This window comes from Tursiops truncatus, chromosome 15 (genome assembly GCF_011762595.2).
Source record: "Tursiops truncatus isolate mTurTru1 chromosome 15, mTurTru1.mat.Y, whole genome shotgun sequence".
Classification (NCBI taxonomy): Eukaryota; Metazoa; Chordata; class Mammalia; order Artiodactyla; family Delphinidae; genus Tursiops; species Tursiops truncatus.
In genome coordinates, this window is record NC_047048.1 from 897707 (window position 1) to 923308 (window position 25602).

General features: G+C 67.6%; 1 protein-coding gene across 4 annotated transcripts; it reads right to left on the reverse strand.

Annotated features, from left to right (window-relative positions):
* Positions 1-4756: 4756 nt before the first annotated feature.
* MICALL2 (MICAL like 2) lies at positions 4757-25216 on the reverse strand. 4 transcript variants are annotated; one of them, XM_033840876.2, is made up of 17 exons: positions 24901-25214; positions 17039-17087; positions 14833-14974; positions 13851-14008; positions 13079-13191; positions 12108-12881; positions 10230-10498; positions 9281-9374; positions 8274-8428; positions 7682-7846; positions 7064-7128; positions 6855-6954; positions 6652-6742; positions 6470-6543; positions 5805-5919; positions 5319-5365; positions 4757-4966 (listed from the first exon to the last, which is right to left on the reverse strand). In XM_033840876.2, the coding sequence occupies exons 1-17, from the start codon at positions 25041-25043 to the stop codon at positions 4872-4874; spliced, it is 2649 nt and encodes an 882-aa protein (XP_033696767.1). In that variant the 5' UTR covers positions 25044-25214; the 3' UTR covers positions 4757-4871. The 4 variants fall into 4 exon arrangements, 3 of the variants coding, with proteins under 3 accessions (XP_033696767.1, XP_033696766.1, XP_073647923.1); XM_033840875.2 differs by having other exon boundaries at positions 6855-6978; positions 24901-25213; XM_073791822.1 differs by lacking the exon at positions 24901-25214 and adding an exon at positions 22705-23035 and having other exon boundaries at positions 6855-6978.
* Between the last annotated feature and the right edge of the window lie 386 nt (positions 25217-25602).

Sequence of the window (25602 nt, forward strand, 5' to 3'; positions counted from 1 at the left end):
GTGCGAGAGCAAACGAAAAGGTTTAACTTTTTAATTTAAGGAAAGAGGAATCTGATATAATTTCAATTTGTGATGAGATAAGATGTCCTCGAGTCTGTGTTTCGATTGGAGTTTACATCCTCGCGGACTCTGTGAAGTGTCAGCTGCAGGTGAAGGTGGGGGGACGCTCGTTATTAACAGCGTAACGGCCGGGCGTTCACGCCATCGCCTTCATCAGCATCTCCTGGGCCCACCTGAGAGACCTTGTTAGCGCAGAGCCTGGAACTCCGGCCTGGGACGGGAGGGCTTGGGGAGGCACCTAGGTGGACCCGCAGAGGGGCTCTCAGGACCTGCCCCGGCCACCTGGGCACAGGCCGCTGCTGGGGGGGGAGGTAGGGGGCGGAGGCCCAGGGTAGGGGGAGCCCAGAAATCAGAGCTCCTGACTTGGGGGTGGGTGGGAGCCGAAGCACCCTGGGGGGTGGGGGGAGGTCCCAGTTTGCAGAGGCAGCGCGCAGGAGGGCGGGGTCTGCAGCGCAAGCCTGGTAGGAGGAGGGGCTGGGAGCCCTGTCCTCTGGCTGCACCCCTCCCGGGGGGTTGGGGGTCTGCTGGGCCGAGGGGATGCAACCACCCCGAGCTCACGTCCACCACCCACTGCACAGCTCCGGGTACGCGGGCTCCAGAATGCCGTGACCTGACCGCACGGCCCCAACGCCCCCTTTGGGGCTTCATGAGCCCCCAACCACTCGTGTGCACGCCCCTGGGCCTACCCCGCGTCCACCACGGGCAGGGAGGTCCCTCCCAGGGCAGGACAGGCCCAGCTCGACCCCTGGGCGCCCTCTGTGGTTCGGCTAGGAAGGCACAGCAGCCCTGGGCTCAGTGGCCCAGGAGGGACCTGGTGGGTGGGAGGAAGCCGGGTCACACCTCCATGTGTCACGTAGAGACCTGGGCAGCCCTTTCTTTCCGGGCCCCCGAGAGATGCTGGGATGTGAAGACATAAGACCACACAGAGATTCTGTTTGTGGGGCGACTGTGGCTCCCGCCCGCACTCAGCCACACAGGGCTCCTCCCCTGGGGAGCTCCCAAACGGGAGGGGGCCCTCGCTGGGGGAGTCCAGGCTCTGCTCCCCGCACCTCCCAGACGGAGGCCAATGACACCAAAACCCAGGCCCCGCCCATGCCCCTGCTTCCCGGGGGGCCAACCCCTGCATCCCCAACCCAGTGGCCCCCCTCTGCCAGCTCTACCCAGCCAAGGACAGCCCTGCTGTCCCCTCCTCCTCCTGCATCTGTCTTTTGGGCTGTGTGACCCAGGGAAGGCCCTTGCCCTCTCTGAGCCTCAACCCTTTCCTCTGGGAAAGGAGGGGAGTTGGCTGGAGTGTGGGCACAGGGAGCTCAGGTGCCATCCATGGGAAGGGCCAGGCCAGCCTCAGTTGTCACAGACCGAGACCACTGCCCTGTGCACACCCCCTGGCCTCCCCCCAGGCCCTGGCTGAGGGGGGAGGCTGGGACCAGCCAGTGGGGGATGCAGGGGTGAAGGAGGCAGGTGGGGACACCCCCCGGGGTCTCACAATTACTTACAGCCGCTGGGGCCTCATGTGCCCGCTAATCCCCCGCTCCTGGCCAGGGGCCGTGTCAGATGGGGGTCGCCTAAGGGAGCCCCTCTCTCTGACGCTCTGGGGGTGGGGGCCCACAGGCTGTGCAGACCCCTGCACAGGTGCGGGGTTGACAGCAGGTGGAAACTGAGGCCGGGGACGGGGTCGCGGCATCCCGCGGGCCAAGCTCCCTCTGGGCCTGGGAGGCAGGGCCACCAGCTTTGAGATGTCCCAGAAAGCCCCGGAGCTCTTGAACCCCTTCCCGCATCCTTCCCATCTCTCTCAGGTCCAAGCGGGGTGGGAGGGACCTGCTGTGTGCCCTCCCACACCCCGTGGGCGCTCTGCCCACCTGAGCCCACGTACTTCTCCAGCCCCGGTGGGCCCCAACCACAGCAGGTCTGCGCCCGGCCCGGGGTTCAGGCAGGCTCTGTCCCCGGGGTCTATGGACACCCAGCAGCATCGCTATCCCCCTTCCCAGGTGAGAAAACTCGCGGCCGGAAAGGCCGGCCGAGTGGTCGGTCCAGCGTCACAGCTTGAGATGCAGGGTTTCATTCATTCACTCAGTCACTCACCGGACAGTGTGCTGAGCTCCACCGCGTGCCAGACCCCGTCCCGCGAGTGGGGGACACAGCCCAGCTCCCTGACTGGGGGACGTGGGGTATCCATCTCCAAAGACAAAACCCCCAAATTCCGAAGGTGACCTCCAAGTGCTGCAAGCGGCCCGGGCGACGGGCAGTCCGGGGCTCAGGGGAGCCTCTCTGAGGACAGGCCTGTCTAAAGAGCCAGGCTTGTGGACGGCGGGGTTCCAGGCGGAGGGGCAGCGAGGGCAGGGCCTGCGGCACGTCTTCCTGGACCGCGGCGGGCCGCAGAGCAGAGGCAGCAGTGGGAGACCAGGGTGGAGGGACGGCGGGAAGCCGGCCAGCTTCCCCGGGGCAGCCAGGAGCCCCTGCTGGGCCACCCCCCACCCTGAGTTCCCAGCAGCCCAGACCCTCCACACGGCCAGGCCTTAGTCCGAGGGTCGCCTCTGCCCTGAATGTCCTTCAGTTCAGGCCCCAGGCCCTCGGGGCTGCAGGGTGTGTGTGGGCGTGAGGGGCGCTGCCCCGGGAACGGCCCTCCCTGAACCCCCGCCCGGACCCCGTCCTCAGATGGGAACATGGCTCCTCTGGGCCATGTCTGGGGAAAGGCCCCGATACGTATTAAGCACCACCTGTGCGCACAGGCGGGCTCTCAAAGCCCCAGGAACCACTCAGCAGACGGGCCTGCGTCCGGCTGGGCCCCCACTCGGTGCTGTGCCCTGCCGTGCCCGGCACCCCTCTGGGGCGTGGACCCCCTTGCAGTTGTCGGGGTCCCATGGTCCCCCCGCCCTGCCCCCTGGCTGAACGGACGCTGCACGACCTGGGAACTCCCCTGCCCCCGAGGACACCTCCGTGCTTGTCCTGGCGTGACAGGGTTGTACGGGGCGTGAAGGCGCTGGGCCCCCGGTGCACAGCAAGGACACCCTGCTGGCGGCTTGGGGCCTGGGGATGTGACTGCCAGAAGGGGCTCTGCTACCCTAAGCCCACCCAGCACCCCCGGGGCGGCCTCTGGGGTCCCAGGGAGCAGCCGTGATGGAGGGCAGCGTGCGTGTCCCCAGCAGGACCAGCCCCAGTTGCCCACAGCCTAATGGGCTGGACAATACGCGGTCGGTGGAATCCTCCCTGCCCTGTCTTTAAGATGCCTCGCACACCCCAGCCCACCCGGGCTCCCAGGACCACGTGGAGGGCGCAGCCCTGGGAGTGCTGGAGGCGGCCTCGTGCTCCAGTCCCATGCCACTGCTAACCTGCTGTGTGACTCCAAGGGGGTTGCCTTGCCTCTCTGAGCCTCAGTTTCCTGATCAGTAAAATGGAGCGCCTTTCCTTAGTGGCCCTCTGCTTCCCCCTGGTGGTGAAGAGGCCACATTGCCGCAGGTCCCAGGTGGGGCATGCCTGGAAGGACAGCGCGGCGGGGGGCCGGGGTCTCAGCTAAAGGGTCAGGCAGGCTGGTCCAGGCCGCCCTCCACGGCCCTCGTCCTAACACGCAAGTCCCACCAGGGCCTCTGCTCAGAACCGCCTGAGGAAGGAAGCCAAGCTGCCCACCTGGCCAAGTCCCTGCACGGTCCAGGCCCCACTGACCACTCAGGGCCACCCATCTCCCTCTATCACCCCACCCTCCGGGGGGGGCCCACTGTGATGGAGGGCAGCAGGCAGTTTCTGAGCCCCTCCACCATCACTGCTGGTCCAGACACAGCCACGTGACCCCATCAACCTCACAGGCAACAAGCAACCCACCGGTCACCAAAGGCTCAGAGAGGGCAGGGCCCTAGCCCAAGGCCACACAGCCGAGCAGCACAGCCATGACAGTGAATCCATCTCCACGCCAGGCAGCTGCCCTCCTTGCCCCAGATCACATCCTGACCTCAAGTTCCAAAAATCCCCACCTGAGCCCCTCCAACACCCAGTAAAGAAAGCAGGAGTAGTGAGAGCTCCTGGGGCGCAACACACTCGGCCAGGACCTCCCAGCTCTGTCCCTAGCAGGCCCCCCGGGTCAGGACCCGGCCCAGCACCCGGGGGGGAGGACTGGCACTTTGCCATCGCTGAGGGTCCAACGGGACCACCACGAAGGGCTCTGCAGTGCAGACAGCACAGGAAGACACAGCGACAGCCGCCGCACACAGGTGAGGAAGCCGGCGCCCGGAGGGGAGATTACTCTGCAGGTCTCCCGAGGGCGGGGGGCAGCGCTGCTGAGGACTCAGGGCTGGGCCGCAAGGAGACTCTGCTCCCTCAGTCCTTCCCTGCACGGCTGTGGGAAGGGCGGTGGGCCCCATTCCCTTGCTGGACGCCAGGAACTCGGTCCCAGGGCCCAGCTGGCCTCCGTCCTAAAGGTCAAAGTCACAGATCTTGACTGCGATCCCCACACGGGGGCAGGGCCAGCACCGACTGCAGCTTCCACAGACCCGCCCTGTCCCAGCTCCTGTAAGGCTCATGTCCAGCCTGTCCATGCAGCCAGGTCAGGAACGGCTAAAATGCCCGTGTCAGAGGGCCCGAGCCAAGCCCAGAGGGTCAGCGTCTTCTCAAGGCCATGGGCACATCCACGCTGGTGCAGAAATGGAACGTGGCCAAGACCCCTGGGCTGCCCAGGAGCACGTGACCACATGGGAGAGGGAACCCAGGCCACATGGTCAGTTTCTTTATTGAGGCTGCTCAGACCCCACAGAGAGGGCGGTGCAGGTCCCGCCACCCACGTTCCTACCCCACCCGCGTGAGGGTCCTGGAGCCCCACCAGGCAGCTACTCGGGGGTCCTGCTTCTGCTCTTCGGGGACCAGATGCTGGACAAGCGGAACCTGGGCTTCTTCCTCTGCTCCCCACCACTCCTCTGCAGGTCTGGGGGACAGACACAGATGGGTCACTCGCCCACCTGATGGCCAGTGCCCTGCGGCCTTCCCTGCCACCCACAGAGCCTCCCGGGCCCCAGCAGAGCCCAACCCTCTGTCCTCCCCGGGGGAACCACCGTGCGCCTGCCCTTAGAGTGTCCACTGGGCTGGGCACGGCTGGAGAGCAAAGCAGTCCCCTCACCCTGACCACAGGGCCATCCGTGCTTCTTGGATCCCTCAAGCGATGGGGAACTCACTCCCTTAGGGTGAGCCTGCCATGTGGGTCCCAGCACCCACTCCTACAGGAGGCCCAACTCCCCCGGGGTCCAGCCCAGCCCCGACCTCCCACGCCACCCAGTCACCCATCTTCCGGATCATGTTCTGCAGCATCTCGTCCTCCTGCTGCTCCCTGAAAGAGAACGGGCCGTGAGGACCACGCCCGCGGTGGGCCTGAGCCCACCCAACACCGGGGCACCTGCCCTCTCACCCGCCCATAAGCCACACACTGGCACCACCCTCTCCCCTCCCAGGGCAGGTGCCTGCCCCCTCGGGGCCCAGCCTCTCAGCAGTGGCCTGGGGACAGGAGGGGCCTGGGTGCACAAGAGGCCTCATCGGGGAGAAACTCGAAGACAGACTGCCGGGCAGGGCCTGCCCTCGGCCTCTGGCCCCACCTGCAAGGTGTACGTGGCGGGAACCCCCCTCCCGATGGGCTCCGCCCTCCCCTGGGCCCCAAGGCCCTGCCCTCCCCCGGGCTCCGCCCTCCCCTGGGCCCCAAGGCCCTGCCCTCCCCCAGGCTCCGCCCTCCCCTGGGCCCCAAGGCCCTGCCCTCCCCTGGGCTCCACCCTCACCTGAGCCGGTCCTCATCCAGGAGGTCGATGATGTCACTGCGGTCATTGACGGTGTTCACGTACTGGTTCAGCAGGTCCTGCTCCCGCTGCCGATCCTGGGGGGACTTCAGAGCCTCTGCAGGGACAGCTGGCATCAGCCGGAGCCCTGCTGTCCCCACCCTGCTCAGGGACACAGTGACCCCACTCCCCAAGGGTCAGGCTCCTCCACTGGAGGAGGGGGTGGGGTCTTGGGGCCTATGGTGGGCTCTTGGCAACGCCGGTTGAATGAATAAGTGAATGTATGAATAAGTGAGTGAATGAATGAATGAGTGAGTAAACGAACAGCCGTATCAGAGACTGGGCACTCGCTACCCGCCCCCTGCACACATTAACTCAGTCCTCACAACAGCTGAAGGAGGCGGCGCTAGAACTGCCCCCACTTTGCAGCGATGAAACCCAAGCACAGAGAGGTTGAGTGACTCAGCCAAGGACACACAGCCAGGAAGTGGAGGAGCTGAAACTCCACCGCGGCTCGAGAGAGTGTGCCGTGATCGCCTCCTCCTGGCAGCCACCCGTGAGAGGGCCTTGGAAAGCCGCACCCGTACCCGCCTCCTGGGACTGAGCCCCCCTCACACTCCCTCCCACCTCCGCCGGCCTGGGCTCCACGCTGGGTGCGGGGGACGCACCCGGCTTGGCCATCAGCCGGCGCAGCTCCCCCTCGATGTCCAGCTGCTGCTCCTCCAGGCGCTGGTCCCTGGCCCTGCCGAGGTGACACGGATGTGAGCCCGGCCCGGCCACTGGCCTCCCCGCGCCAGACAGGCCCATGCGGGGAGGAGCGCTTTCCGGAGGCCTCAGGGGAACCACTCACTTGTACATCAGCTCAGACTCCAGCCTCAGCAGCAGCTGCTTCTCGTGGATGAGCCGGAACCAGTCCACCATGAGGGCGTCCTCCGAGGCGTCTGCGGAGAGGGGCTGGCTGGGCACGGGGCGGGCGGGCCTGCGCGGGGGCGGGGCCGGGCCCAGGGTGGAGCTGGCAGAGGGGTTTGCGGAGGGGGTCCGCCAGGGGCTCACCCTCCTCGGCCGCACGCAGGCGCTTCTCCAGCTCCACACCCCGGAGCTCCAGGGCATCCAGCTGCCTCTCGATGTCCTGCACCTGCCGCTGGATCTCCTCCTGGGGCACGTAGTCAGGGTGCAGCTGGGGATGAGGGCGTGGTGAGGGGGTGGGGGCGGGGGGCCCCCGGGGCTGAGCCCCTCACCCACCTGCACCCTAGCCTACTCACCCTGACCGGGGAGGGCACTGACTCGCCAGGCGGAACAGGGATGCCGGCCGGGCCCGAGGGCCTCACTGGAGAAGGGGCAGGACAGGGCTCTTCAGGCACCGGGCCCAACGTGACCCAGGCGTGGTCTGGAAGGGGGCCAGACCCCCCACCCAGCCCCATCCTCCCGAGACAGCCCCTGCACCCCGGCTTCCCTGCTGCACCCGGCAGGCCCCTGGGCAGCCCCGGCTGGTGTCCAAAGGGCGAGAGCCCACAGACAGACCCAGGCCCCGTCCCCGAAGTCCCTGTGCCCACCCGGGCCCCTGCCCTCCTCCAGGTCAGCAGCATTGGACACCCTGCCGGCACCCCGGCCACCCTTCCCACCAGCAAACGTGCCATCGTCGCCGAGCGTCTGCGGACTCGGGCACCAGGAGGCAGGTGAGGCCTCTGCCCACCCCGAAAGGGCCCGGGGCGCAGCCTCCTCCAGGTGTGCGAGGCTGCTCGCCCCCAGGCTCGTCTTCCCTCCATTCTAGGCCCCATGGGCTCCTATACGTCCTCCAAATCCCCGCCGGGCACATCCTCCTAGAGGAGCCCCCTTCATCTGTACCCCAAGCAGGAACTGGGCGGCATGCCTGGGCTGACCTGGTTCACCCTGGGGAGGGGCTTTCTCCTCCTTCTTCCGGCTCCAGGCAGGGGCTTCCTTCCCCGAGGGCTCCGGCTGAAGCCAGCTGCCAGAAACGTCTAGGCTGGCAGGGACCGCCAGCTTCCTGCGGTGGGATGGGGACTGGAAGGGGGAGGGGGATGCAGCTGCCCACGGGTGGGGGACAGAGTCACATGTCAGGTCAGCAGGCCCGGCGCCCTCCCCCCACTGCTTCCCTGAGCTGGGCCCCCCCAGAGGGGCACCAACACGGGGGTCAGCCCTCACAGCCACATCCTGCCCGACGGGAGGGGTCACGTCCACGGGCGGGGGAAGGGGCAGAATCCTGACCCTCAACAGCACACGGGGAAACGAGCCCAGTAGGCTGGTGACCTGTGCAAGGACGGCTGAGTGCTAAGAACAGACACGCACAGTCACGCACGTGCACAGGCATGCACACACGCCTTACACATACACACCCACCCGCCAGGACCACCAGCTCCCCTGGCCAAGCAGGGCCACTGCCCCCAAGGAGAGGACCACCTAGACCCGGGCTGTCTGGCTGGGGACGGCCGGGGGGCTTCTGTCTGGCATTACCTAGGAGGCTGGCCCCGGCCGGGCCTGGTGTCCTGTCCACTCGCACAGGGGTCAGGGTGATGCGGACGCCCCCCTCGGAGCTCCCAGAGACCTTCTGGGGTGCATGACCCGCCCTCGGCTCTCCCAGGACCTGAGGCTCCTTCAGCTCCAGAGCCCTGAATGGAAGGCAAGAGGTCAGGGGAGGGCGGACAGGCCGCCCAGCACCCCGGCGCAGACAAGCCCGGGGGACGCATGCCGGCCCGAAGGCGGGGCCTCGTGGTGCCCCTCGGGCTCATGTCCCCGACTCTCCCACCTCCTGGAGCACAGGTGCATGTTGACAGATGCGCCTACATCACAGGGTGAGCACGTGTTCAGGTACCCACAGCCGACGCACACATGGGCACCGGCCCCACCCCCACCTGGGACCCCGAGCATGCGTGACGGACCCCCGCGGGGCACACAGGGCAGCCGCCACGCACAGCGGACCCGGACCAACATGGGCTCAGTCGCCTGTGTGACCCCACGGCTGTGACCTCATCCACGGAAGGCTGCAGTGGCCTTCTCTCCTCTCCATCCTAACTGAGCTTTCTGGGGGGGCTGTCCCCTCCCCACAGCGAATGGGGGTCCCAGCCCAGCACCGGGGCCAGGCCTGGTGGGCGCACAGCAGCGAACGTGCTCGCATTCCCCAGGGCCTCCAGACTGGTTCAGAGCAAGGATACCGAGGGTCCTGATGGACCCTCCCTGACTTGCAAGTCCAGTTACACGAGGGCGCTTGGCCTGGGTCACTCAGGCCGGCACGAGCTGGTTTCTGCTTCTCCAGCTGACACGCACGGCGAGACGTGCACACAGCCCTGCTGTGGATGTCAGTTGGTGGGGGTGTGTGTGTGTGTGCTGTCACTCACCTGCAAGCACGTGTGAAGCGCCTACTGTGTGCCAGGCCCTGTGCTTGCCCCGGACACAGGCTCCTGTGTGTACGAACCCACGGCACGGGCATAGGCCCAGCGCCCAGCAGACCACCCACCGCTCACCTCTCAGCGGGGCTTTTCTTCTCCACGGGCTTCAGGCGGGCCCTCCATCCTGCCGGCCCGTCCTCCTGGCCCTCCTGGGGGCTGGCACTCGGGCCTGGGTGGGGGTGAGGGGGGGTGGTCTGCTGGGAAAGGCTGCACCTCCCCCACCCCTTCTTCCTGCTGCCATCCCCCCCTCAGGTACCCGGGAAGGAGCCACTGGCTGAGCTGGGGACAGGACTCCCCCCTGTGCTGTGTGTGCCTGGGGGATTCAATTCACTGTCCCTCTCTGGGCCCCAACGTCCCCTGCTGCCAAACAGGCAAGGGTACGGCGGTGAGCCCCAGCGATGCAGACCAGCTGTGTGTGGGGCGGTGACGACCTGCAGGCCTCCTTGGCGCAGGGGAGAGTGGCCTCCAGGCTGGAGGCTCAGCCACGGGAAAGAGTGGGAAGAACGCTTTGCGTGCTGCATGCTGCCAGCTCAGTGATACCACGGGTGCCCCTAAGAGACACCCCAGCGCCCAGAAAGGACCAACTCCGCAGCTCCTCAGAAAGTGTCCAAAACAGCCCAGGGCCCAAGGCCAGGGCAGTCGGGGGGCTTCAGGCCCTTCAGAGCACAGGGCCACCGTCGCCAGGACAGGGCAGTGACGACAGACGCACACGGACAGCGGCGGCAAACCCCGCAGGAGAGGGGGGGCTCCACAGAGTGCGGCAAAGCGGGAGGGCAGCACGCGTGGGCACCGGCCCCACCCCTACCGGGCGCCGTCACCAGGGAACAGCGGCGCGGCAGGGGCCGGGCCACGGGGCGTCCGGCAGGCGGGTGATGGTGACACAGGGTGACGCATCCCCAGGCGGGACCCCGGGAGCCAGACTGTGCGACAGCAAACCGCAGGCCGGGGAGCAGAGCGGCCGCGACGCACGGCGACAGCCTGGGTGCGGTGACCCCAGCTCCGCCCGTGACGTGGGGGCCCTTACCCTCGGCCCGCGGGGCCTCCAGCTTCAGCCTGGAGCCGGCACCCGCCCCGACGGCCCCTGAGGGTGCAGCCGAGGCTTTCCTGCCCGCCTGGGGCGGCGCCGACACCCGCGAGATGCTGCCTGCGCTCCGGGGGGCCGGCGGCGCGCTCCTCGCGGCGGGGCTAAGGGCCTGCGGAGACGCCGACTGTGGCCGCGTGGCTGCTGGACTTGCTCCTGGCCCTTCGGACCTGGGATGGGAGTTGGGCGCAGGGCCGGTGGCGAGGGAGGGCCTGTGGGTGAGGGCGCAGGTGTCGGGCATGGCTGCATCCGGAAGCCCCCCCACGACCCCCAGGCAGAAGCCCCTCGGCCTCCCCTGGCAGCTGCTCCCCAGTGCCCACCCTCCCCTCCCGAGGGATGAGACGGGCCGTAGGCAGACGTCACCCTCCTGTTCAAGCCCAGTATCGGCTGACATTAACACCCCCCCAGACCCACCGCGCCCAGGGCGCTGCTGTGGGGTCTGCCCCCCGGGGCCTCCCTCCTCCACCCACCCGCCTGCCCGGGAGCAGCTGGGCCTTCAGCACGGAGGCCTAGCTCCATCCTGAGCCACATCCAGGAGGCCCGCACACGGCCACCCTGCGTCCCCCCACGTGCACACGTGCAGGAAGTAAGGCTGTCGACAGGGCCCCCGGGCACCTCCGCGAGCCAGGGCAGCTCCTCCGGGTGCCCCGGGCCCCTTATGCGACCAAGTTCTCTCCCCCTGCTCCTCCCCCATCCCAGGCTGAGCTCCCAGGAGGGGCTGGGCTCCCAGGAGGGGCTGGGCTCCCAGGGGGAGCTGGGCCAGATGCGCCCCAGGGAGCACTCCCGGCAGAGTCCTTACACACCCTCACTCCCGACAGCCTCGGAGAGCCCTCAGCGCTGGGGTGGCAGGCGGGCCCGCTGTCCCCCGCCCTGTGCCCTCCCTGGGAGCCCCTGGCACCACCCGCTGGCCCGGCGGGGGTCACAGCATCAGCAGCTCCTCGCCGGGAGGCCCCCCACAGGACAGGTAGCACGAGGCAGCGGGCGCAGCCCTGTCGCCAGCCCGGCGTGGAAACGTGCTGGGCGACTGTAGCAGGGCCAGTGGTGTCCCCCAGATTCCCGCCCCCCGGAAGCTCAGGGTGTGACCTGATCTGGAAGCAGGCTCTTGGCAGGTAAAATCAAGTCAGGACGAGGTCACCCTGGACTAGGGAGGCCCTGACACCGGAAACAAGCACGAAAAGGAGAGGACAGACGCACAGAGAGGAGGCCGTGAAGACAGAGGAGACGCGAGTCGAGGGCCGCGGGTGCCCCCAGGAGCTGGAAGAGGCAGAGGGAGCCCCCGCGGGCCTGCCCACACCTGGAGCTCCGACTTTGGGCCTCCAGCTCTGTGAAGGAATAAGGTCCGCTGCTCCAGCCACCCCGGCTCGGTGCTGTGTCCGGCAGCCCCAGGACAGCAGCACGGCGACCCGCCTTCACCCCGTCACCCCGTCAGCTCCGTGTCCATTGTGCAGAAGGCACGAGGCCCTGGGCAGCCCCACCTGGGGGGCTCGGCCCACCCCCAGCCTCAGTTTCCTCATCTGTGAAATGTGTCCTCACGTAGGACCGGGTGTGGCCAGGCCCCGGGCGGCAGCGTCACCGCACCCGCGCCCCCAAGCACGCCAGGCCGGCTCTACAGTGTACAGCCGCGTCCCCGTCCTGCCGGCCACCTGGCACTCTGCTCCCTTGTCTACGTCGCCACATCTCCCAGATGAGGACACTGTGGCAGGGCACAGGCAGCCCCGCCGTCACACAGCCCCGCAGGGCCAGAGCCCAGAAGCCCTCCCCGGCCGCCCCAGCCCCTCTGGCCTCCGGGCTCGCACCCCCTGCCCCTCCTTCTCCACCCACCTGCCGGGCGCCTGAGCGCCAGCTGCCCCCAGCTCGTGGAGGGCCTTCCGGAGGAGGCTCAGCGCCTGTTCCCTGCTGCCGTCCCTGGAAGGAGCGTCCGCCACAGCTGGGGCCCCGCCAGCCGGGCCAGCGCGGGGGGCGGCTCCAGGCGTCTGGAAGAACCTCTCCCGGGCCTGCTGCGTCCTGGAGGACGATGGGGTCCAGGCCGGGGCACTCGCTGGGACCGGAGACGCTGGCCCTGAGCTGAGCTTGGTCTGAGGGGCTGCCCCTCGGGGGGTTACCCGGCCTTGTGGTGTGGCCGGGCGAGAGTCCCGGGCACTCGGGGTCACGGCGCAACGAGGGCTGCCTGCCGGCGACGACCACCCCGTCGGAGAGCTGTTGGTCACGTGAGTGCTGGCCTTGCCACCCATGGGGCCCACCGAGAGCCTGGCCCCGGCTGGGCTCCCCGCATGGACGTGGGAGCAGGCGGTGGCCGGAGGGTCAGCTGCAGCCGGCGGGTAACCTTTGGCAGTCGGGCTGCCCACCGCGGGCTCCCACGCGGGCAGCCTGGCCTTTGGTCCTGCGTCTCTCTGCCCGCTCGCCTCCTGGGCCTTCTTCGGGGAGCCAGGGGTCTTGGAGTCCATGGACAGGGCTCCAGGCCGCCGGGGGGCCAAGCCCGGCAACGTGGGGCCAGCAGAGGCGGTTCCAGGGTCGTGGCTGGAGCAGACGAAGACGCCGGGCTCTGCTGTGGCCTTGTAGGTCCCCGAGTGCAGCGTGTTGGAGCACTGCTTACACCTGGGGTGGGCGGGGAAACCGGAGGGGCTCCAGCCACAGGCGTGTTCACTCCCGCCTCCCCAGGGCAGGCACACGCGGATCCCGGGTGCCCTCGTGCGGGTGGCAGCTCACTCAACGAACACCTCTTGTCCCAGGCTCCCCGGGGGCCCTCAGCAGGGCTGCTCAGCCCATCAGCGCGCACGCACACACGGGCCCACCTGAAGCAGCTCCGGTGGTACAGTCTCCCGTCTGCCAGATGCCGCTGCACGAGGTGCACGTGCTGCCCGCAGACGCCACAGGTGCTGCTGACGGAGCCGACCGCAGCCTGGCCCTGCCGGGGGGAGCCATTGACAGGCCTGCCCCACCTTCCCTCCTCACAGCCACCCGTCAGATTCCACCGTACACACCGGAGAGCGTTGGTCCCAGAGGAGGCCCGTGCCCAGGCCGCCGGACTCTGCGTGCAGGGTCTCCAGCCTGGCCCAAGGGCAAGGGGCTGGGGGCTGACTTTGGGGGTCTCCGGGGGCCAGGAGACAGATTCTGGTACCTCCTATTCCCACCCCAAGGTGCAGAAATCCTACCCAATCCCCAGTGCCCCGCCCCAAGTCATCACCCTGTCCCATCTCCACCTCTGAAAAGTGGGGCAACCGTACCTCACTTTGCAGGGCTGGCCTGGGAGTGGAAGACACGCCCACATGCTCTCCTGGCCCTACGGGGTGGGGGGTGGCCTAGGCAAGACACCCGCTCGGGGCCCTACTTGGCCTTCGGGGCCTCCCTGGCCTCGGTTTACCCGTCTGTACAACGGGGATCATATCCTGACCACCACTTGGGGAGCCAGTCCTGGGGGCAGCTGAGGCTGTGTCTGGGACCCGAGGGGACCCCACCCCACCCTGGGCACTGTGGGTTAGGGACACACTCAGGCCCAAGAGCCCCACTCAGTAGAAGCTGGTAGAAAACCCAAGAACCAGAGGGAGGGCGGGCCAGGGCGCTTACAGCCTTCCGCTGGACGGTGGGGTTTGTGCTGACCGGAGACAGCGGCTGCCCCCGGGCTGGGGTGGGCGAAGGCCTGGCAGGTTGGGACGGGGCCTTCTTTCCAGACGGTTCCTCACTGGCGTCCGACAGGGGCCTCTTCACGCCGGCCATGCCCCCAACTGGCACGAAACATACAGGGTCAGGGGCCCCGGCCCCGCAGGCTGGCTCTGACAGACTCGGGGGCCACCCCTGGTCCAGGTTCCCTGGAGGCGCCAGTGCCCAGCCTGGGACCTGGAGCAGGGGGTGGGGATGGGCGGCCCCTGCTCTCTGGGGGCCGGGGAGGGGGAGGGGTGGCCCCAGCGAGCATCCATTCCCAGCAGGGGCCTGGCCTGCCCCACCTCCTCCCCTCCCCTCCCCTCCCCTCCCCTCCCCTCCCCTCCCCTCCCCTCCCCTCCGAGAGCCCTGATCGGAGGTCAGGGAAAAGGCACTTTGTTTCTCCACCAAGTAGGGCTCTAAGGCAGGCTGGCCGTGTGCCCAGAGCGATTCCGGGGATTTCTAAGCCCGGGTGAGGCGTGTTGGGCCGGGGCGGGGGGCTGGCGCTCAGCTGCTGGTACACAAAGTGGCTGGAATGATGAAGCCAGGCCGGCCCCTCCCCTGCCCGGCCTGCTCTCAGCCACACCCCGCCAGGGCCAGCTGACCGTCAGCACCACGTGGGGGCCCCTGTGGCAGGGCCTGGGAGCCCACACGGGTCAGCCACGCCACCCGAGGCAAGAGCTGTGCGCACAGAGAGGGAAAGGCGGGGAGCTGGCTGTCTGCCCAGCGGGCAGGGAGGCGGACGGCTGAGCCTGCTCCAGCGCGGGCAATGGGAGGCCTGGGGCCTGGACCCCGCTTTTCACCTGCAGCAGGACGTGGAGGAGGTGGCGGCACCCGGCACCCGGGGCAGCGCTGGGTGCGGGCTGGGGGGCCGGGCGCGGACCGAGAGGGAGGGCCATGCAGGACTCACTGGGGGAGCGCCCGTGGAAGTAGTTGTAGTACTGGGACACGTAGGTCAGGATGCTCAGCCGGTCGGGCACCTTCAGGGCCACCATGTCCTCGGCGTCCAGCAAGGCCGGGATGCCCAGCTGCTCCTCAGCCACGCGGAAGGCCTGGGGGGGCGTGGTCAGCGGGTGGGCTGGGAGGCCCCTCCCCACCTCGGCCAGGCCACCAGCTCCCACCCCACCCCCGGAGGGAAGGTGGGAGGGGCCCGAGGCAACAGAGCCACTTGGAGCCCAGAAAGGCCTGGGTTCAAGGTTCGAGTTCTGCTCGGCCCGCGTGGCCTCCCTGGCCTCGGTTTACCCGTCTGTACCACGGAGAGTACAGCCCAATCACAGGACTGAAGGAGCTCTGGGGCCCATCCCGGTGGGTCCTCGGTAACAGCAGCTGAGGCCACGGCCCGGTCCTGAGGGGGCCTTGCCCAGCTCGGGCTATTTGCTCTGGGACTTCGGCCCCAGGTCACCGTGGAGACCCCCTCAGTGGCCCCCACACCCGTAAATCTGTACGGCCCCGGCCGACACGACCTCACGGGTCAGGGGGCAGCTTTCTCCATGGGAGGGGCCTTCCCCAGCCCAGGGGGACACCTGTGTCCTAGGAGACAAAGCCCGGCGAGGGACACTCACTGGGCAGGGGGTGGGGTGGGGGCGGGGGTGGGCTCCCCGCCCTGGGGAGGATGCAGATCTCTGCTGCTGCTTCTTCCCCGCCCCCGCCACAGCTGATTCCTCTGCCCCGACTCTGCAGTGGCCTGTGGAGGCTCCTCCCCCTCCCCTCCCTCCCTCCCTCCCCTCCCCTCCTCCCCTCCCCTCCTCTCCCCCCCTCCCTCCCCCGTCCCCTCCCTCCCCTCCCCTGCCCTGCCAGCCCAGCAGGGCTCCTGCCTTCACACTCTAGCCCTCCCCTAAACTACCACGACCCCCACCTCAATCTTTGTGCGTCTAAGACGAGGCCCTTGAGCTCCCAGACCCGCAGGCCCCAGCAGTGACCACCCCGCCACACTAGGATCAAAGCCCTCCTATTGCCTCTGACTCCTTCAAAATATTGACTTGGCCAAAAAGTGCGTTTGGGTTTTTCTGTAGGATCTTATAGTAAAACCTGAACGAACTTTTCGGCCAACGCAATATACCCAGAAGCTGGCCACTCCGGCTGCCAGCGCCGGCCCCCTAACCCCACCCTGCTCTCTGCACAGAGCCTGTGGAACCGGAGCGCTCCTATAGCACAGCAGCCTTCAGAGAAGAAGCCAGGTTCCCCCACACCCCAGCCTCCTCTCTCTGTCCCAGCCTCCCCGCCGCCCATCCACCCTCTGTCCCAGCCTCCACCCCAGCCACCTGCCCCTCTGCTCCTGCCGCACCCACAAGCTTGGTGCCCTCTAGCCCCAGAGGCTTCACCCCTGCAGCCCCCTCTCCTTGTCTTCACCCAGCGTCCCTGCCCCTCACCACGCCCCCACCCCACCTCTTCCCTGCGGCTCCCGTTCCTGCCCACACGCTAGCCGTGCTCAGCGTGGTCCGACGACCCTGTCACGGTGGACGCATCCTACTCGGAGCCATCCACACGTGGCTAGCGAGTGCCTGAAACGCGGCCAGTGCAGCTGCGGAACTGAATGTGTCATTTTATTTCATCTCAGTTAAGTTAAATTGAACTTCCACTCGTCAGCGTGGCGGGTGCTGCCCCCAGACTCGCAGACCTGACGGGGGTGGGCATCCTGCTCACGGCTGCACCCCAGCAGGGACCACAACGGAAGCGCAGAGAACACGGGCCAAGTTTCTGGGCATCAGCCCCGTGGGGTCATGGAGCTCATTTTGCAGGGAAGCAGGGGCCGACTAGGACTTGAACCCAGCCAGCCTGAGAGCGGGTCCATCTCAGGACCCACCCGGGGGCCCTGCCGCAGAGCCACCTCTGAGCCTGCTCTGCCTTGGGTGGGAAGGAGGGTCCGGCCCTCCCCTCCCCTCCCCACCGAGAGAAAGAGGGAGCAGGAGGCCTGGCTACGAGATCTGGGGCTATTCTGGGGAGCTGGGGTTGCCCAGCTCGGGACAGGCTGTAGAGCCCGGCGGCGAGTGCCCGGCCTCCCCCTGCCCACCTGTGGGCAGCAGTGACTCCGCGGCTACCCCGGGGGAGGTTGTGCCCACTCGGGTCCCTGGGACACGGGCTGGGGATGGCGCAAACCGGGCTGAGAAGGCACTCACCAGTTTGTTGTTCTCGTAAATGTTTTCCTTCCTGAGGGCATCGAAGTTTCTGGAAAATTAAAATACAAGTGTTCAAAGTAGCTCAGGGTCCAAGAAGGGAGGGGCCACAAGGGCCTCAGAGGTCATCTTGCCCAAAGGGGGAAACCGAGGCCAGGGGTGGAGCAGTGAAGGTACGAGGTCACACAACAACAAAGAGGAGGGTAGGGCTGGGCACCAGGCCTCAGGTTCTGGCCCTGCTCTGGGCCCGGGGATGCCGTCCAGCACCTCCCGAGACCTGGACCCCAACGGCCCCCACAGGCCCCCAGCTGCAGACTCCACCCCTTGCCCTGCAGAGGCCGAGCCCCACCTCTGCGCCGCCCAGTTAGGTGTAGCTGGAAGCAGGCCCTGGGTGGCCAGCTCAGGCTGGGCTGCTTCCCCCTGGGCAGCTCACGGGCCTGGTGGGTCACGGGAGGCCGACGTCCTGGGGTTGAGGGGCTCCTGTGGGCGGAGCTCCACGCTGCCCACTGGTCAGGGCGAGCCGGGCCCTCGTTCCACTTCCTGGTTCCCACTACTTGCTTTATTTACATGAAGCGCTGCTGTGCTCAGCTCTTTAAAGATACCAACTCGCACCCGCGGGCGCCGTCAATGCCCGCCTCTCGCAGATGAGGCGATGTGGCACAGAGAGGCTCCGTGACTTGCCTGAGGCCACACGGTGGGGAAACAGGACCAGAGCAGGGCCTTGGCCCCAGCGTCCAGGCGTTTGGGGGTCGAACGTGCCCACCAGGTGCCCAGCCGTCCTCCCGAGGGGGCAGACCCTCAAGGCTGAGAATATTAGAGCCCCCGGTGCCTCCCACACACGCTTGGCCATAGGGGTGCAGGGGCCCCCGGCCCGGCCAGAATGGTAGGCCTCCCCGGAGAGGCCAGGAGCACAGCGATCGTTCCGAAAGGAGAAGCCCAGCGCCAGCTCCAGGCCGGTCCCGGCACTCCACACACACGCCCCGCACAGCACACCCGGGAGGACGCTCTGACCGGAAAACACAGCCAGACCCCAGCAGGCGGCCGGCTCGGCCTCCGAACGCCTTCGGGTGGGCTGGTTAGATACAGATCTGTCTGTTCATGTGCTGGGCGGCAGCCTTGCCGCTTTGGGGTCAGCTGGCTTGTTCCGGAAGCCTCGTGAGACAGGAGAGAGCTGGGGGCGGGGCAGGGGGGCCGCATCCCGACTCATCCCGGCCGTGCTGTCTGGCCCGGGCGGGCCCCCTCCTCCCTTGGGGCCTCAGGGGCCCCGTCTTACGAGGGTGACCACAGCTTCTCGTGGTGAACTCGAGGGCGCTGGCTCAAGGCCGGGCAGGTGGCAGGCAGAGGGGGGAGGGGAGACCTTGCGGCCACCTGGCCTAGGATGGCCTGGCTCCCAGCCCTGACCATGCACTGACCCCACCTCCCTGACCCTGCGACACCCCCGGGAGGCCTATTACACAGATGAGCAAACTGAGGCTGGGGCAGCGGCTGGCCCTTGGCCACACATTGGGGGTGGGAGGAGGACAGGGGCTGCGGTTTGCCCACCTCCCACCTCAGGGGCCCCATCGGCCTCCAGCTGCTGTCCATCAACCTGCCCAGCTCTTCGGGAAACCTCCCAGTTTCCGCCTGGACCACCTCCCAGGTAACGTGTTCCAGATGTGAGACCACCCCAGGAGAACAGAGGGTGCTTTGTGCCCGGGACAGGACGGCGGACAGACCCGTCTGCGGGGGACAAATGACCGGAGGAGTGGGCGGGTGGGCGTGGCAGCCCGACACCCAGCGACGGCCATGGGCACGTGGAGTGGCTGGGCTCCGTCCGCCGCCCCGGGGGCTCTCAGCCGTGCAGGCCCCTCCCTCCTCAGCGACTGGGGTCTCGGGAGCGCCTCTCCCTCCCTCCCCCACCACCCCTTTGAAAGCTCAATCTCTTCTCCAGACCTGCCCAGGGTCACTGACCGCAACGGCCGTGTCCTCAGCAAGATGCCGGCGCTGGAGGGCAGGATAACAAGGTCTGTTTTGTCTCCAAACAAGCAGGAGAAGGAAGCCCTCTGCCCCCCGCGGTGGCCTCGGTCCCCCCGGGGGCCGCAAGATCTTGCGATCTGGGGCAGCCAGCTGCCCCCAGCGCCCTCTCCGCCTGCAGACCCAGAGTGAGGGCCTCAGGGCTCAGTGTAAACTGGGGCACCCACGACGCGGTGCCAGCCCCCAGAGCAGGGTCACAGGCACGATGGCCAGAGGGTGCAGAACTGCCCTTCCACTCAAGTTCAAGGAACACCACCCTCAGCACCAAAGCCAAGCCACCTCCCAGGACCCGCAAGGCGCCACGGCTGGGCCGGGCTGCCCTGGCCGGTCCCAGGACTACCACGCCCCTCCCAGCCTGAGCTCCCTGCGCGCGCCCCGGGGCCTTGGCTCGCTGCTCCCTGTGCCCAGAGTGGCCCTGCCCATCTCCCGAGGCCGGAGCTCTGAGGCCAGCGGAGACGGGCGAGGGGTCAGAGCTGCCTGGCAAATCCCTTCTGAGCGCCAAGGAGGGGCCCGCCCGTCCCCGTCAGGAAGTCCACAGGACCAGGTTTCCGCCAGCAGGCGACCCCCCGGTGGGATGGGCTGAAGTGTCCCCCAAAAGAGGCCCGATGGAGTCCTAACCCCCACGACCTCAGGACATGACCTTATTGGGAAACAGGGACTTTACAGGATCAAGTTAAAGTGGGCCACTGGGGGGCCCTAATCCAAAATGACTGGTGTCCTCACACACAGGGGAAATTTGGACGCAGAGATGCGCAGAGAGAGAGGACGAGGCAGAGGCCTGGGGAGGAGGCAGCGTCTGCACACCCAGGGCGGAGGCCCCAGAAGGAACCAGCCCTGCTGACACCCGCCCTGGGCTCCTGGACGGAACGGGTGGAAGACTCCTTCTGTCGTCTCAGATGCCCATTTGCAGGACCGTGATCAGCAGGCCTCGCGGGCTGACACCTCGGGCTGACCTCAGGGAGGTGGCCGGCTTGCGTTTAAGGCCTTGCGGGATCAAACTGCGTCAGCACCTTCATCCGAGAAGCTGCGCACCGGCGGGCGGGGACCCCGGGCACCTGCCCCAGGTAGATCATTTTTTTAGGTGAACTCCTGTATTTACAATCAGGCGTGCTCTGCCCCGACCCCACGGTACCTGCCTGGGGCCAGGCACACAGCTGGCACTCGGAACGCTGCTGAGGAGGTAGTCTGTCCAGGGCTTGCTGAGTGGGGGGCCGGCGGGGCCATTTGTTTACCCTTTCGGCACCGGCCTAATGAATGAGCTCACTGGGTCTGTGCGCCCTGCCCTGGCCGGCGCCGGGCCTGGCTGACAGAGCCCGAGGCACGCACGGCCCCTCCCGGCCTGCTTCCCGCCGGCCACAGCTGACCAGGGCTGCTGACCTCCTCCTGCCCCCAACGCCTCGGGGGCTCTTGGGAATGTGTACCCCCTTCCAAATTCCTGGAGAGCTGACCTCACGCTGTTTATTTCCTGGAACTAAATGCAACTACATGGGGGTGGGTGCTGGGACTGGGGGCGGAGTGGGGTGCGGGGGGAGATGACAGAAGCCCAGCCTCTTTTCCGGGCATCCCCAGCACATCTGGAGTTAATCCCACCGGGAAGGGGAGCAGAGAGGGAGAGTAAGAGACAGACAGACAGACAGAGAGGCTGAAATACAGATGGAGGGAGACATGGGTACCAAAGTGCCCAGAGATGAGACGGGAGAGCCCACAGGGCAGAAGTGCGAGGGCGGGGGGGGGGGGGGAGGCGGGGCTCAGGGACAGAGACACCAAGGCAGACACCCTGCAAGAGGCCAGGGGAGAGGGAGGACAGAGCCAGGGAGGAGTGGACGGAGGAGGTACCCGAGGCGAGGCGGGGAGGAAAGGGCCCCCCTGCTGTAGGCCTTCCTCAGGCTGGCGCAGACCCCGACCCCGACCCCAGGGCCCAGCCAGGAGGGGTCAGCCCGGGGCTCCTGCCGTGGCCTAAGGGGGAGTCACGGGGGCGCCGGGCCCGAGCCCCTTCGCAGCCACAGGCCCTCAGGCCAAGAACAGAGGCCTCTGTCCCCAGGCGGCTTCCTGCTGGCCACGAAGCCAGCGTCGGGGGGAGGCCAGCCTGTACCCGGGGCCCAGCCCCCTTTGCTCTGGCCCAGAAAGCAGCTTCTGGGTGCGGGCCTCCGGGGGTGAGTCTCCCACGACGGGTGCGTCTCCAAGAGCTGCCAGGGAGCCACCCCCAACTTGTGGCCCAGCCTGGCGGGGGCCCCAGAGCTGCAGGGAAAGGTCAGGTCACCCCCCACGGGACTGAGGAGTGGGGGAGGCCCAGCGAGTTTACACAGAACCCACTTCCTAAGCCCCGACCCCTCCGCGGCTCCCACAGAGGGCCGGGCTCCAGCACCCCTCCCGCCCCAACGGCCCTGGAGAAGGAAGCCCAGCCCCTGCCTCTGGGAAGGGCTGCGGCCCTGGCCCTGGCGTCTGGCCTGCCCACCCTCCTCCCGCCCTCCCGGCCTCCTGGAGCTTCAGTCCCTCCTGGTCTGGCTAGAGGGGAAGGAACTCTCCAGCCCCACAGGTTTACCGCCGGGAGCAGGAAGGCTGTGTTTGTTTTGAGCGGTTCCTGCTCTCACCTGGCTGCTGGGCTGCTCAGGCGGATGTGGCGTCACTGGGGAAACAGACCCTGCGGGCGGGTGGGCACCTCCAGGCCCATCTGAGAAACGTACAGCTATGGGGTGGGCACCTACAGCTATGGGGTGGGCCCCTACAGCTATGGGGTGGGCCTGGCGGGCCGGCCAGGGGTGGGGATGGGCCGGGCGGATCCCTGGGTGAGCCTGAGACCCGCACACCTGTCCCTGTCCCCGGTGGTGTGGGGCAGGGGGGGCGACCACTGCAGGGCGCAGGTGAACTCGCAGATCCCAGTGGACAGAGCCAGCAGGAGGACAGCCAGGCAGCTGGAGCTCCCACCCGGCGGGCTCAGCGCCCAGCTCCTCCTTTCACGGCCGCTCCCCTCCACTGGGGGCCAGGAGGAAACAGGCTCACAGGAGCAGAGAAAGGGAAGGACTTCCTGGTGGCGAAGCTAGGAGACAGGGAGACAGGATGTCCACTTTCCTGCTGCCGGAGGGTCTTCACAGGATGGGGGGGTGGGGGTGAGTGTCGCCGGGTCTGAGCTCGGGGGCTCCCCCGGGAGCACGGCCACCCCACGAGGTTCCTGCGTGTTTCCTCCCCCCGCGCAGCACTGGGGGCCGGTGGGGTGGCTCAGGCTTCTCGGTGCGACCACCCCTCCCCCAGCCACCAACTTGCCCAGAGGCATCGCCGGGACCAGAGGTGGCGGAGGGGCATCTAAGGCATAGACCCAGGCCCGTGACATGGGCCCACACGCACGGGATTCGATCAGCCAGTATCTGAGGAGCCCCTTCTGGGCCCCGCCACGTATGGGAGCCTGACTGGTTCTCTGCAAACTGGGCGCCTTAGAATAACAGACGTTTATTCTGTCCCTCCCAGCCTGGAGACCAGAAGTCTGACATCAAGGTGTGAGCAGGGCCAAGCTCCCTGCGGAAGCTCAGGGGCAGACTGTGTTCCTTGTCCCTCCCAGCCTCTGGTGGCCTTCCCTGACTGTGGCCACGTGCCTCCATGTCCACCCCCGTGGCCTCCTCCTCCCCTTGCCTGCCGCTCCCAGGCACCTGCAGAGCCCTCACCTGGCAGCAGCGGCCGTACTTGCTGGGCCCCAAGCAGACCTCCCTTATCCACAGACCTCCGACTGCGTGCTGTCAACTACCGAGCACTTGTCACGAGCCAGACGTCATCCAGGCACCGGGGACACAGCAGTGAACAAAGCAGGCAGACATCCCCACCCTCTGGAGCCGAAAGTCCAGTGGGGGCAGGTGACCAATGGCCAAGCCGGCAGTGAGTGCGGTAACTACCGCCGTGTGCGAGGGTGCGGCCGCCTCCTCCCGAGTCTTCCCTGCCCAGCCTTCACCACCTCGGGAGCTGCCTGGAGCTTCTGTTCCTTCATCTGTTTGCTGTCTGTACCCAAAGCGTCACTCCCTGAGGCAGGGGCCAAGGCCACCTGGTACAGCACACAGTGCTGCGTATACAGCAGGCACTCAATAATGGTTATGTGAACTGCTGTAAGACACCAGCTTGTGCCAACATGTGGACACACCCACATGTGCGTGCCTGTGATCACCCGCGGGCAGTGCATGCTGGGATAGGTGCGCGCGCACACACACACACACACACACACACACACACGCCTCTAACCCCAGCACAGCTGGGAACAGATGGAAGCTCCCAGGGCTCGGAAAGGCCCCAAATCTCCACTTACACCCGCGCGGCGCCCCGAGGTGCTGGCCTGGCGGAGGGCAGCACCCTCCTTCCCGCCCACGGCAGGCTTCTCCCGCTGACCCGGTGCGGGCTGCCTGGGGTCAGCCACCAGCCAGCCTCCCGGGGACCCTGCCTGCCCCAGGCTCCGCTGCCAGTCCGTCTCCCAGTCTCCCAGTCTCCATGACCCCGCGCCCCGGCCCCCCACAATCAAAGCTCAGCTTCGGGTGTCCAGAGGGGAAGCGCACGCTGCCCCGACATCTGGCTCTGAGGGCAGCTGAGGCAAATCGAGGCAGGGAGCAGAGAGGGCTCCCCACACACATTTCACAAGCCCAGGCGGGAGGAGGAAAACCCTGCAGGCCTCTTTCTTAAGACTAGCTTCCCCGTAGAGGGCGGTGCTTGGGGACAGTCCCTGGGGGTACAGCGGACATCTGGGTGCAGGGGAGGAGCCCCATGTGCCAGCCCTGGCTCTGCCGGACATGCTCTGTGTCCTGAACAAGGCTGTCTCCTCTCTGGGCCTCAGTTTCCCCGTCTGTACAGCAAGAGGCCCAAGGGCAGCATTGAGAAGGTGCTGCCTCTGGCTGCTCCCAGCCAAAGCCCTCCCTGGCAAACACGCTCCACCCACCCCTGGTTCCAGCCAGGACTTCTCAGGGGAACACTTTTAACATTTAACAAACAGCATGCTTTTTCCAGGAGGCGTCTTCCAAGGACACCCTTCCTGAGCGTCCATCCGCCCAGCCCAGGCACCCTCCCTGGCAGCTTTACTCATTGTGAATTCTCACGAGGCAGGGGTGCCAGGGCCTCACAGCACAGAGCTGTCCCAGCAAGCCGGGTCCCAGTCACAGCCAAAGAGCGTTTGCTGAGTGAATAACAGACGGAGCGGGTCCAGGGCGGGGACAAGATCTGGCAACAAGGCAGGGCCAAGCTCCCAGCCTCGACCCCTAGACCCTCCGGGGGGAGACGACCTAGCCCCCTCCCCTCCCCACCTCCCAAGGCTCCCATCTTATGCCCCATCACCCTAGGGTAAGGAGGCCCGGCCAAGAGGACCTGGGGGGTGGGTGTCTCAAGCTTCCTGTTCTGCATTGGCCCCTCCCCCACAGTGACCCTGCGCTGCATTCTTAAAGGTGCCGGAACAGGCTGGGGGACGGCCAGTAAGTACCACACAGTAAGACCCGCGTGCCCCCCAGCCCCTGATCTGGCAGGAGGTCCCAGGACAGTGGGGATCTCAGAGGGCCCAGAATATGCTGGCCCTTTCCCAGGGAGACCGACGGGGAGGGCTGGCTGTGGCCGGAGCCCAGGACGCGGGCCTGAGTCATGGACTGACTAAGCCAGCGGGGGCGGCCGGACGTCCTGGCTCCGGCCCAGCTCCACTTGGTGGCCGGGCAAACTGAGGCCCTGCAGGGGCCACGGGGCGGGCGTGCCTGCAGGGTCCGGCTCCGCTCGGCCCCGGAGCGTCCCACCAGGCCCGGGCCGGGAGTTCTGACCGCGGCCCATTGCCCCGCCCCCCGTCCGAGCAGCCCGGCCTCAGTTTCCCCGCCGGAGGCCGGCGCGCGGGGAGCGGGCGCACTCACATGAGGTCGGGCCGGTGGCGGTGCAGGATGGCGCAGAAGGCCAGGCCGTCGCGGAACGACGTGGTCATGTTGGTGATGCTCACGTCCCGGTAGCCCTCGCACTGCTGCCGGCACCACTGCTGCAGCGCTGTGATGGCCGCCATGAGGGCAGCGGCGTCCGCCCGGCCGGCGCCGGCGCTCCGAAAGCGCGCCCGGGGGCTGCGGCCCGGCCCGAGCCCGGGGCAGACGAGGAGCCCGCCCCAGAGCGCCGGGAGGACTACGAGCCGGCTTGAGCGCGGCGGGAGTCAGCCCGCCAGCCCCTGCCCCCGGCAGGGCCGCGCCTCCGCCACCGCAAGGCCCCGCCCTCCAGGCGCCGCTCCTCCCTGCCACGCCCCCGCCACACAAGGCCCCGCCCCATCAGGTCCCACTCCTCCTGGCCAGGCTCCGCCCCGGAAAGGCCCCGCTCCCGAGCCAGGGCCGGCCCAGGCCCCACCAGGCCAGGGGAAGGCTCCCGCCTCGAACAGGCCCCGCCCCCTATAGACCACGCCCAAGGCCCCGCCCGCCACTCGCCTCCCTCCCTCCCAGGGGTCCGCGGGAGGCTTCAAGACTGACTTTCTTTTCAAAGCCTGCGCCACCCCACCCTCCTGGAGCAGTGCGGTCAAGGCCTCTTTACAGACGGGGAAACTGAGATCTGCCCGAGGTGCAGCCGGGCAGGCCGGCCGG